Here is a 13,081-nt window from a genome sequence, read left to right as displayed (position 1 = left end):
TATAAACTACTCAGATACTGTAGTACTACACATAGTAATTATCTGTGTCTAAATCACACTGCATATCCACTGTGTTTGCTCTGTGTGTGAGGGGAGATTGTTGGTTTGTCACAATGGTGAGGAAACTTACATGTATGGTGTGCAGTGATAAGTTTGTGCCGGCTTCTTCATCACAAGTTACTTGTGAGCCATGCATGTCCCCCCAAGGTAGTGGAGTTCCCCCACAACTTACTGGACAGCAAAGTAGCACACAGGACAGCTCACAGGAGCCTGCCTGGGCAGCAGGGATGAAATCCATGCTAGAAACTGTAACTTCACAGTTAGCTGCTACAGCAGCACAGACAAGGAGAGTGCAGAGGGAGCTTGCAATCCTTTCTGCTAGAGTTGATATAATAACTCCTACTCCTGGGGTATCTCGTAAGAGAAGTGCACCCTCTCAAACCCCTGAATCTGGTGCAGGGGATGAGGATGATATTGAAGAAGCAGACATGGGGGGTGAGGAGCCTGATGCTTCACAGTCACTGCTCCGGGGCACAGAGCCATTAATTATGGCAATCAGGGAGGTGCTTGACCTTCCCTTAGCTGAGTCCTCTGAAGGGGATTCTTTCTTTGCCACTCAGAAAAAACAGCAGGTTGTTTTCCCTGAGCAGACTGACTTGGAGAATACTTTCAAGTCAGCATGGAAAAACCCAGAAATGAGGTTAAGAAATTTAAAGCCACGTTTCCATTTGATCCTGCGGGACGGAAAGTGTGGGAGGAGCAACCTGAGGTGGATTCCTCTCTGTCTTGTCTAGCAAAAAAGATGGTGCTTCCAGTACCAGGGTCTTCCTCTTTGAAAGACACCACGGACAGAAAGGTTGAAAATACCCTTAAGTCCATTTTTACTGCTAGTGGCGCGTGTCAGCGTCCTGTTAGCAAGTTGTTATATGGCAAAGTCTATATACACATGGGCCTTCTGGGTGACATGACAGTGGCGCAGGTGTCTTGAGAAATTACACCATATTCAGGACACAGCTAAAGTTCTGTGTGAGGCGCAAAAAGAGTTAGGAGCCATTAACGGCCGTAACTCAGCCATGGCGGTATCGGGTCGCAGATCCCTCTGGCTCCGGCAGTGGATGGCTGACGCTGACTCCAAACTGAGTGTAGAAAACCTTGCCTTCACAGGCGAACGGTTGTTTGGCAGCGCTTTAGATGAGTTAATCTCTAAAGCCACAGCAGGGAAGTCCACCTTCCTGCCATCGACCCCACAGGCGCCCAAGCGTCCTTTTCCTTCTCACACCCAGCAGTCCTTTCGGACCGGCAAATTCCGCCCAAAAGCCGGGGGTGGTTCAAATGCAGCCAGAGGCTCCCGAGGTAAATTCAGGAAGCCTTCTGCTTCGGCCACCACAGAGCTGCCATCCGGGGCAGCTGCAAGTAAACCCGCAGCATGACGGTGGGGCTCCACCTTTAGCTCCGGTCGAGGTGGGAGCCAGACTGGCGTTCTTCGGCCATGTTTGGGAAGCCTTGTGCCTCAATTCTTGGGTACGGGCTCTTATTTTGCACGGCTACAAGCTGGAGTTTGCAATACAACCACCTCACAGGTTTTTCAACTTAGGCCTTCCAGTGTCCCCAGTGGACCAAATGGTTTTGCAGCACGCAATCCAAAAACTAATACAGGCCAGAGTAATAACCCCGGTCCCTCCCCTGGAAAGGGGGCAGGGTTATTCAAATTTATTTGTGGTCCCAAAACCGGACGGGTCGGTTTTAACCAATACTAAACCTAAAATCCCTGAACCCATTCTTGTTTGTAACCAAGTTCAAGATGGAGTCCTTGCGGGCCGTGATAGCGGCACTGGAGGAAGGGGGGGAGTTCTTGGCATCTTTGGATGTGAAGGACGCCTACCTTCACATCCCAATTTGGCCACCTCATCAAAAATATCTGAGGTTTGCACTGCTGAACGATCACTATCCGTTCCGCGCACTGCCATTCGGCCTGCCCTCAGCCCCACACATATTCACCAAGGTGATGGCGGAGATGATGGTGGTTCTCAGGAAACAAGGGATCTGTGTCATACCATACTTGGACGACCTGCTTGTAAAGGCAAGGTCGTCGCAGGAGCTGCAGGCAGCCTTACAGATTACCATGCAGACCCTGTCGGGTCATGGTTGGCTCCTGAATTTAGCAAAGTCCTCTCTGATCCCTTTGCAGAGACTCCAGTTCCTAGGGATGGTGTTGGATACGGCTCTTATGAGTGTTCCTGCCACAAGAAAAAATTGCGGCCATTCAACAGCTGGTCACAGATCTGTTGAAAACCCCCCAGGTCTCAGTGCACCAGTGCATTGTCCTGCTAGGAAAGATGGTGGCCTCCTTCGAGGCCCTCCAATTCGGGAGGTTTCACAGCAGGATTTTCCAGCTCGATCTCCTGAGCAAATGGTCCAGTTCACATCTTCAGATGCATCGGACAAGACTATCACTCCAGTGGTGGCTCCACACGCCCAACCTGCTGGCAGGGCGAAGGATTGGCATCCAAAATTGGGTCTTAGTCACCACGGATGCGAGCCTCCTGGGATGGGGTGCTGTAACCATGGGTCAGTCCTTTCAGGGCAAATAGACCTACTGGGAAACACGTCTCCATAACAACAACCTGGAGTTACGTGCTGTGTATTATGCAATCCTGGAGGCGGGCCCTCTCCTCAGCGGGCAGGCTGTCCGCATCCAATCAGACAATGCCACTACTGTGGCTTTCTGAACAGGCAGGTCGGGACCAAAAGCAGGTCCTGCATGCGGGAAGCAACAAAGATCCTGTCCTGGGCAGAGAGTCACTGTCACTGTCAGGCTCTATCTGCCATATTCATACCCGGGGTGGACAACTGGGAAGCCGACTTCCTCAGTCGCCACGAGCTTCACCCCGGGGAATGGAGTCTACACCATCAGGTGTTCACTGCTCTGGTGGCTCGGTGGGGGACCCCACTAGTAGACATGATGGCATCGAGACACAATTGGAAAGTATCCAGGTACTTCTCCAGGGCGAGAGACCCTCAGGCAGAGGGAGTGGACGGCCTCTCCATACCGTGGGAGTTCCACAGCCTGATTTATGTCTTCCCACCGATTCCCCTAGTGGCTCGGGTGTTAAGGAAGATAAGGAGAGACGGAGCCGAAGTCATTCTAGTGGCTCCGGACTGGCCACGAAGGACGTGGTGCCCAGATCTTCTAAGTCTTCAAAGGGACTCGTGGCGTCTACCTCTGCAAAGAGACCTGCTCATGCAAGGTCTGTGCCTCTTCCAGGCCTTAGAGCAGCTTCGTTTGACGGCCTGGAGGTTGAGCGGCAGATCCTAACAGAGAAGGGATTTCACACATCAGTCATCAAGACCATGACGAGTGCTAGGAAGCCAGTAACGGCTGCACATTACCATCATATCTGGAGGAGATATGTAGGATGGTGTGAACAAGGGAAGTTTGCTCCGGCGGAGTTTAAACTTGAAAGATTCCTTAAATTCCTCCAATCTGGCTTGGAGCTGGGCCTACGTTTAGGCTCCTTGAAAGTGCAGGTATCTGCACTGTCTGTCTTTTTCCAAAAGAAGCTGGCTAATATACCTGAAGTACAGACGTTTCTGCAAGGCGTCTTGCATGTACAGCCTCCTTTTGTGGCCCCTACTCCACCATGGGACTTGGATGTCGTTCTGACGTTCCTACGATCCTCCTGGTTCGAACCGCTGGAGGAAATAGATTTAAAATATCTTACATGGAAGACGGTGGTCTTATTAGCCTTAGCTTTGGCTAGGAGGGTCTCTGGGCTGGGGGCGTTAACCTGCAAGAGCCCATATTTGATCTTCTATGAAGACAGGGCAGAATTACGCACTAACCCGCGTTTTCTTCCCAAGGTAATGTCAGCATTCCACGTGAACCAGCCAATTGTGGTTCCTGCTAGTGGCCCTCAGTCTGAGGTGCCGACATCTTTGTATGTGGTAAGGATTCTCCGTGTATACATCAGGAGAACAGCAAGGATTCGTAAGACTGATGACTTTTTGTCCTTTATGATGCCCAAAAGATCGGGCGTCCTGCTTCTAAGCAGTCGATTGCACGCTGGATCTGTGCAACTATTTAACAGGCTTATGTGCTGGCGAAGCTTTCTATGCCTGCTGGGGTGAAAGCCCACTCAACTCGTTCAGTGGGGACTTCCTGGGCGGCTGCCCGAGGAGTGTCGGCCTTACAATTGTGTAGAGCCGCTACATGGTCAGGCCAACACACTTTTGTCAGGTTTTACAAATTTGATGCTTTGGCCACTGAAGATACTCAGTTTGGGCAAGCGGTGCTGCGGCAATCTCCGCACAATCCCGCTCGTTCTGATGTCTTTGGTATATCCCCATCGTTATGAACGACTTCCCTGTATCCCAGAAGAATGTAAGAGAAAATAGGATTTTAATACCTACCGGTAAATCCTTTTCTCTGAGTTCTTATGGGATACAGGGCTCCCGCCTCTGTGCGAAGTTCTGCCTTACTCACTCTGGTGAGACGTGGACCAATACTGGGTCCTCCTGTTACCCTGTGTCCTTGCGGTCATAAGGGTGGAGGTTGCCAAGGTAACCTTTATTGTTTACATCGTGTACCTCAGCTGTTCACGAGTGTGTGTTGTCACTTAGGTGATATTTCTTATCAAGTTGTTCCAGTTGGAACACATAGTGTTTTACAAAATGTTGTCAATAGTTGACATATTATTAAGGCCCTGAGATTTCCACATGTTCTGTGGTCGCTAGTGGTCCCTGTATGTTGAAAAGTTATGTATGGGTGTGCTGGATGAATCTCGCCACGTTAAATATTACACATATTCCTCTCATATTGTTCTTCTCCTTCGGCACAGTTTCTATTAACTGACTAGAGGGAGGGGAGGAGCCAGTACACCCTGTATAAAGTTTTATAAGTGCCTGTCTCCTACGGAAACCCTCTTATTCCCCATCGTTATGAACGACTTCCCTGTATCCCATAAGAACTCAGAGAAAAGGATTTACCAGTAGGTATTAAAATCCTATTATTATTATTATTATTATTATTATTATTTATGGTCAATGAAGTAGGCAAAATCAGTGCTTGTGGCTTCCAGTTCTAAAATATGTGGGTAAACAGAAGGGAATCCTGTTCCTCACCATATAAATGGACCTAAGGATAAAATGTATTCCCAATTTATTTAGTTTAATAGTTTTTTTTTCTGATTCTCAGTAAAAAACTTTTTGCCTAGGGGTGCCATGAAAATATTCTGATACTGTAGGGGTGCCTTGATTCAAAAAGTTTGGGAACTACTGATTTGAGTGCCAACATCTGTGAAAAATATGCATGAGTGCCAAGAGTTCTGTGAGATATGCAAGATATTCACTAAAAGTTATATAAATTCAATGCAAAAGTCACGTAAATAAAGATTATATTTCCTGCATAAGGTAAACATTACAGGTCATTATGATGAATAAAAATATTTGCTTGCCAATTTTCACACCAATTTTGACAAATTCACTCGGCACTCCTGGGTTAAGAGCTCCTCAATGTACTGAGCAGTGTACGAACCGTTATTGGCACTGACCCTTTTGTCCGATGCAGAGACAGCTGATGTCCTATCACCTTGGAAATGAGGCAAAGCAGAAAGTGTTAAGGTCCATACACACTGAGCGACTATGCCCAGCGTGTATGGACAGCGATCACATTCATCGCTGGGGGGGGGGGGAAAGCCTGGTGCCGACAGAGGGGGAAGGACGGCTTTGCATAGTGCAGAGCTATGCAAAGCCGCCCTCATAGCCACTCATCTGCTGGTAATACCAGCAGATGAACGGCTTTCCCGGCAATGTTGCGGGAATGTGCAGCAGCGCTCACTGGGCAGCTTTGAGCTGAAAGCCGCTCAAACATGCTGTTTTGAGTGACTTTCAGCTCAGTCGCCCAGTGTGTATGGGCCTTTATAGTAACACAATAAGAGAACTGGATTTTTTAACTTCCCATTACATACTTTTCTGAGTCCATCTGGAGACCATACATTTTTACCCTTGCACTCATCTTTTTGTTGGTGGGTTGATTTGTAAATTACTACTAAGTGGTTCACCCTTGATTTAGGGCTCTTTTTTTTAAAGTTGTACTGAAGATCACAGGTTAGAGGGGAGGAACTACGGTCTTAAAGTTATACAAGTCTAAAGGTGCGTACACACGGATAAATTTGGCCAATGATTCAATCTCGTTAACCATTTCCTCTGAACCTCCTGCACAAACGATTTGGTGTCAAATGATGAACAATTGAGCAAACTATTACACATGAACGATTGATCTTTAACGATCGTAGAGGGAGCAAGTAAATTAGCCTTACCAAATCGTTCATCGGGCATACACATGAAACAATTGGTATACATTGCTAACGATTGGTCGATCTTTCTGCATGCAGGAAAAATCGTAGACCTCTACCAACGACCATTGGGTATGCGCATCGTCCAATATATCGTTCATACACTCTGAACAATTTGAGCGATTTGGTCATTTAAATCGGTCGAACGCCCAGATTTTTTGACAAATCTAGGTGTGTACGCACCTTAAGTTCCAGCTTTTACGGCCCCTCAAGCAAACGCCATGTTGCCGTGCCCCCCAGATTTACACTGAAAAGGATTTAACTAATTACAGAAATCCATTTTTTTCTTCAGTGTTCTGATTTTATTTATTTTTTTGCCCCTACAGCATCCCCCCGCCCCACCTTCCTTTCTGAACTGGTTCTGCTATCCGGGTTTAGAGCTTTATTTCTTGATTAAAATAACTTTTTTAATTTTACATGTTCTTTCTTGATTAGAGTTACTCCGTGGGTTTATATCTGGTAAGACAGAGAACGTCATCTGAACTCTTGCAACGTTTGAAAACTATTGGCGTGAAACATCCAGAGCTGTGCAAGACCCTTGGTAAGCTTATGATTGGGACTGTGTTGTGTGGAATTAGTTGCACTCATTGCTTATATATTTACAAGTGAGCTGTGATAATGTAATGCTTTCCATTAAACGATTAGTCCAAATATTGTCAATCTATCATTAAAAAGGCCTTAAATATTGTTGTTTTCCCAATCAATGCAGTCAGGGAAAAACTACGTCTAGACCCAGACAGCGAGATTGCCACCACTGGAGTAAGAGTATCTCTTATTTGCCCGGTAAGACTATAAAGGATAGAATGTCATGTTACATCATCTGTCATTTCTTTTGTTTTTTGTTGAACCCCTTTTCCAACACCACAAAAACCCAGGTTTTTGCCTCTTTGGCCATGTCAGCGGTGGTGTAAATGGGGTAGCTGAAAAAAAAACCTGGGTCCATTTTCCCAGGAAACCTACCCATGTCCTGAAGGGTGGAACCAAGGGAGGACCCCGGTGGTGGGGCAGTGTAAATGGGTATGCTGGGGTCATCCGACACAGAGCCTGTTTACACCAATGGGGGAGACCAACCTCCAGACTGCAGCGTCCTGCGGTCAAGTATGGAGTTTGGGCGGAGGCGCATACAGCCTCCTCTGCTGTACTGTGCAGACAGCAGCGGAGCTAAGCAGGAGGTAAATGGATGCCTGTGTGGCATCCCTTTACCTTGCGGACGGGGTCTAGGGTTGCACAGAGGCTGGGGGCAGCTTGCCACGCTGGGGGCAAGCCCAGCACCAAGGTATTTGGCTCTACCGGCGCTTGGCAATGTCATATCCAAGCGCCGCCCCCCTGCACTCGTGTGCAGTGTAAACGGCGCTGGCCTGGGAATATTCCGGTTTGGCACCGCAGTGTAAACAGTGCAAATCCCTGGCTTGGAGCCATGTTCCAAATACCACGTCGGATCTGGGATTTTGGTGTAAAAGTGGTATTAATATGTGCCCATATTTATGTATTTTTCATTTGAAGAAACTATCACTTACATTTGGATCTTTGTAAATAATAATAGTTTGAACTCCTTTCTGATTTTGCAGCTTGTGAAGATGCGTCTCACCGTACCCTGCAGAGCAGAGACTTGTGCTCACCTCCAGTGCTTTGATGCTGTTTTCTACCTACAAATGAATGAAAAGAAGCCAACGTGGACATGTCCAGTTTGTGACAAACCTGCTCAGTATGATCAGCTTATAATAGATGGGTGAGCAGTTTGAAGATTTGGATTTAAGTCTATTTTATGCCTTTGCTAAAGTTGTCAATCCCCTCTAAGCTGCTCACTGCAAATAGACAAGAAAACCAGTGCAAAAGTGTCTGTCAGTGACCCAAATATTCACTTTAAACTGGTATTTGGGCATATAACTAAATTTGACAACTTGCTGAGTTACTATAAATATTTAAATTCATGTGTTACACATGTGCATGAAGCTTGTAGCAATTAGAAATGTATGAGTATTAAGGTGTAACTACACTATGACTTTATTTTGGGTAATATCAATAAATGAAATAACTATTGCTGCAAACTGACAGTTGTGTTAAATAACTGCTATTTTGTAACTGCAAGATACAAACGTCTTCATAATTATTGATGCTGCAAAGCACACATTTCAGTCAAAATACAGAAACACATGAACCTCCTGTGTATTGGTAAAAGCCATCTCCATTGTGGTCACATAATAACGACTAGGTTCTATAAATATACAAGTGCTGTTAAATAGAGGATTTTTTTTTTTTTGCTTTACGTACAAAGAATTCTGTCCCAAACAGGCTGTGAGTATGAACTCATCAACAGCACTGTTTTATACCCTCTTAGCTATAAAATATTCTCATACTTATTGTACTAGACACTACTATTTATTACTGTTGCCTATTGATATGTAGTTAACCAGAGTTTGTAATGTGATTCTCTTTATGCATTTCACAAGTTTCTATTTGATGGGTGTTTTTATTTTCTAATGATACCTCCAGCAATGTGGCAGCCACAATGCATACCCCGAAATGTTTTATTGAACATATTACTGCCTACAATTATTGAATTGTATGATTCTGATACTTGTTCGTATTAAGTGAGGTCCTTTTTTTTTTTTTTGACAGTGGGGATTTAAAGTTATTTACTAAAGTCAGTGAGAAACATCACATTTATTTCTAAAACACAGGCCATACCCATGACACACCTAATATCAAGTGTTACACAGTGTAATGTAAAAATAAAGAACATTGGTACACATTATTGTAAATAAGTGCTGCATTATTGCAACTATTCAGTTTTTTTTTACTCCTGTTTTCTATGTTGATAAATGCCAAAATATGGATGATACAGGCTAGCAAACATTTGTTTCTATTACAGTACCAATATAGGTAACAAACTTAACAGATGCAATTTGTTAGGTTTGATGTCTATGTGAGCAGGGTGTTCTCTATTTCAGACTATTGTCCAAGATCCTCAGTGAGTGCAAGGATGCAGATGAGATAGAGTTTTTGGTGGATGGATCCTGGTGTCCAATAAAGGCAGAGAAAGAGAGGAGCTGCAGTCCAGTGTGTCCAATCCTTGACTTGGGTATATATTCTTTCCTACTCTTAACTATACTTTATTCTGCTATGCTTCTGTCCCCTGTATTCTTTGGGTAGTTTTGTTTTTCAAAATCCTATACTTTTTACTCAGTAATTATCAGCTGTTAATTATCTTTTTCTTTTGTAGGTTCTCCTGAAATGGCAGCAAAGATTACCCCTCCTAGCAGCACAGTGGCAAATGAGAATGGGAAGCCTGGGCCAGATGTGGTGGACCTAACACTGGATAGCAGTTCGTCTTCTTCATCCTCCTCTGACGAAGACGAGGAAGATGATGAGGAGGACCGCCCACAGCATAAGAGACGCTGCTATGAAAATGGACTTTTATCAGCCTCCTGACCCCTCCCTGCTTTCTTTTCATAGACTTGTACCTTCAAATCGCAAATGGATACAGTGGGGGAACTGTGTCCCTTCTTCCTACCCAGACCTATATGCATTCATACTTTTGCAGAGTCCCTTTCATCTGTTTAACTTAAGACATGAAATGTCATGTTCACGTGGCAATGGCTCAATTTTTCATATTTTCACTTCTGCCTGTTTTTATTATTTTTACCCTCCAAAATTGTATGTTTTGGTAGTGGGCCAAATACACTCAGAGGGAAGAAAACCATTCCAAGCCTCCTTGCAACCACTCTCATTGCCTTCAGATGCTACTTTGAATAGGTTTTTTTTAAACCCCTGTTTCCACTTATACTGCGTGCTATGGATCGATGAATGGACTGTCCAAAAATTAAATATATTGGTTTGTCATTGCAGGATGTGAATACTTTGATGTAAAAACAAAACAAAAAAAAACATGGCGTAAAATGTTGTAAATAGGTAGCTGTACAGAGTGGAGCCAGGTTGACCAAGCCATTGGGGGATAAAATAAATGGCCAACTCTGTGTTCTAACATCTCACTTCCTACCATTTTATAGGAGGTGCTATTTTACTGTATTCCTTGTTCTACTTTAGTAATATGCAAAAAGCGGGGTGTGTTTAGACTTTTATGAATTGATAATGATGGATGGGAGTAGGGATTTACACAACGCTTTCAATCAATCTACCTCTCTGCTGTTCAGGTTTTGTTTCTGTGCTAGTTAGGGGTTTAATGCTGCTCTAGACTTTCGCATCCCTACAATTGACCCATTTCTTGGCCCCCTCTTTCCATACATTTTCTTCTGCCATTGTAAAGTTCTTCTCACTTTTTGAAAGTCTTTCATCTTATTTTTTTTCTATCTGTTCTCCACCTGCTTAAGTGCTAATCTTATGGTGCAGGAACGCTAGCTTTTGAATATTTATGCAGGCATGTCTTATTTGTAAACTATGTGAATGAGAAGTAGCACTGTCTGGTACACAGATTACAGTATGACTAGCAATCTATAAATGCTCTATATTTTTCAATTTATAAGTATATAAGGGTCATTCCATGCCAAATCACAGCTTCCAACCCGACCATCTCAGATTATCTGAATATTTGCTATGACGATAGATGACAGTTACTTTCACATGTAAAATTTTAGCCCTCACTGGTGCAGTCCTCATGCAACATGGTTGCAAACATGACAAAAATGGTAAAATGTATTCTTGCATGATCAACTAAAAAATAATAAAACCTGTAGCTTCAAAATAAGACCTACCTGAAAATTCTGCCACAATTAGAGGCAAAGTGAACATAGTTTTCATTAAAATAAATTTTAGATTTAAATATGCACTAACCATGCAGCTGGGTAGTTAAGACTTGTATTGGTGATCGTTTATCTCTGTTTTCAGCTCAGTCTGGCTGGAGTTTCTGCATTGAAGTAGTGATAAAAAAATACTTTACTCCTGTTACCAAAGGCATCCCAAAATGAAACTTATATCAAACTTATGTTTAACGGTGTAACATACTTTATGTACCAAAAATTGAAAGTATACTTTTTATATATTCAAGGACAAAGGTTACATGTGACTTTGAAATGTAGAATTCAATATTTAACTCTAAACATATTTTTTTATGAAAACTGTCACAAACTGAATTTCAAGCTAAGTAATGTTTCTTTCAGTTGACCTTGCAAGCATAAATGTAAAATTGTCATGTCTGCTACCCGGTTACGTGAACATGATTACTGAGGGCTAAAATATTACACATGAAAGTAACTTTGTAGTCCATCCTAATAAATTTTATGGAAATCTGAGGCTGTCGTGCTAAAAAGTAAAATTTTTGTGATTTGGCATGGAATGACCCATAATTCTTCGATATTCATGGTTATTGTAAAATCATGGCTAGGTTGTGCAGCTCCAGTAGACCATATCAGCTGTGGGTTATTTTACATGGTTGGCTTGCTATTGATTGTTTGAACGCAATTTTGTTCAATCCTTGCGAAGTTTAAAAACGGGTTGTTTTTATGCCCCTAAGAAAGCAAATTAGTTTGTGCTTATGGGGTGCTTTCCACCATGGTTTGGCTGTATTTTGTAGTATCCCATAGATTTCTTCAAATTTGAAGCAAGTGTTCATTGCAAAAAAAAAAAAAAAATCTATACTGGAGCAATCTAATTTTACTTTCATTTTTTGTTTATAATTTGAGAACTTAAAAATTGCGTTTATCAACTCCTTCACTCTCCCTTTGCAAACAGACCTTTTCTTCCCTTTTTTTTTTTTTACAAACTTATAGATGCACTTATACGAGGGCCTTTGAAATGCTGTAATTGTTTGGGTTTTTGTTGTCCTTTCTCAGGGGGTATCAATGTCAGGGGAACGGCCCCTGTCCCGTTCTCACTTTGCTCGACTTAAGCTCGGCGGTTGGGATTCAATGTCCCGGCCGCCAAGTGGCGAGAAAGGGGCGTGGCCGCGAGTTGAGGACGGAAATAGACTATCTCCAGCCGGAAGCTCGCCTATTTCCGGTTTTTCTCTGCAGAACGAGCCCGACAGCTTGTGATGTCGGGCTCGTTCTGCGGAGAACCCCTGTTCAATGCTATCGAGGAAAAACAGCATTGAATAGGACCCCGCAGCCATCTCCCCTGTCGGGAGATGGCTGCAGGAACACGACAAAGATTGAATACCCCCTCAGAATTGTGTATCTCTGAAGATTAAGCATGTTAGCAGCATATTAGCCAGAGAGGTTTCAAATGTTTCCCCTTCCCATAAAAGCTATTTTGTGAATTTTTATTTTGACAGGTTATGCAACCTACACAATTCAGAATTTTCATTCTATCAGATTCCCCCAGCCAGTGTTAACAATTATCAGGAACATTTAAAACTTGTCTTTATTGTGCAATTGATGAAATGGGTGAGTACCTCTCCTATGTGCTTTGTACGTCTGCAGCACTGACTAGTATACCTTTTTGGTCTCCCTCGCTGACCAATGGTGTAGTCAAATGTTTCATAAAGGTAGCTATAGAGATATGGGGCACTTGGTGTTAGAATAGAATATAATTTGTTGAAGGAGATAAAATAAACAATCATGAAGGATCTACAAACAATACTTAAAATATTGACAAGAAGTTGTGGTACATGTGTCCGAAAGTGCCTAGTGCAAACAAATGAGAATAAATTGATCCTATTTTCTTTTTCTTTTTTTTGGGGGGGGGGGGGGGGGGGGGGGGGGGGGGTTTAAAATTGATGGATAAATTAGGCAAGTATTTATATAAGTAATAAAATATCAAATAAAGGTGAC

The 13,081-nt window shown here is 43.4% G+C and overlaps 1 protein-coding gene across 1 annotated transcript in view; it reads left to right on the top strand.

The window, feature by feature from the left end:
• PIAS4 (protein inhibitor of activated STAT 4) overlaps positions 1-10,199 on the top strand; it is a 56,588-nt gene extending 46,389 nt beyond the window's left edge. The window contains exons 7-11 of the mRNA XM_083179372.1: positions 6,789-6,894; positions 7,063-7,136; positions 7,922-8,082; positions 9,305-9,435; positions 9,577-10,199. Of these exons, the coding sequence (XP_083035498.1) occupies positions 6,789-6,894; positions 7,063-7,136; positions 7,922-8,082; positions 9,305-9,435; positions 9,577-9,785 (681 nt within the window). The 3' untranslated portion in view covers positions 9,786-10,199. The remainder of the gene's footprint in view (positions 1-6,788; positions 6,895-7,062; positions 7,137-7,921; positions 8,083-9,304; positions 9,436-9,576) is intronic.
• The last annotated feature ends 2,882 nt before the right edge of the window (positions 10,200-13,081 follow it).

Source organism: Crinia signifera, chromosome 1 (genome assembly GCF_055691185.1).
Source record: "Crinia signifera chromosome 1, ASM5569118v1, whole genome shotgun sequence".
In the NCBI taxonomy this organism is placed as follows: domain Eukaryota; kingdom Metazoa; phylum Chordata; class Amphibia; order Anura; family Myobatrachidae; genus Crinia; species Crinia signifera.
This window is presented reverse-complemented; position numbering and strand designations above follow the sequence as displayed.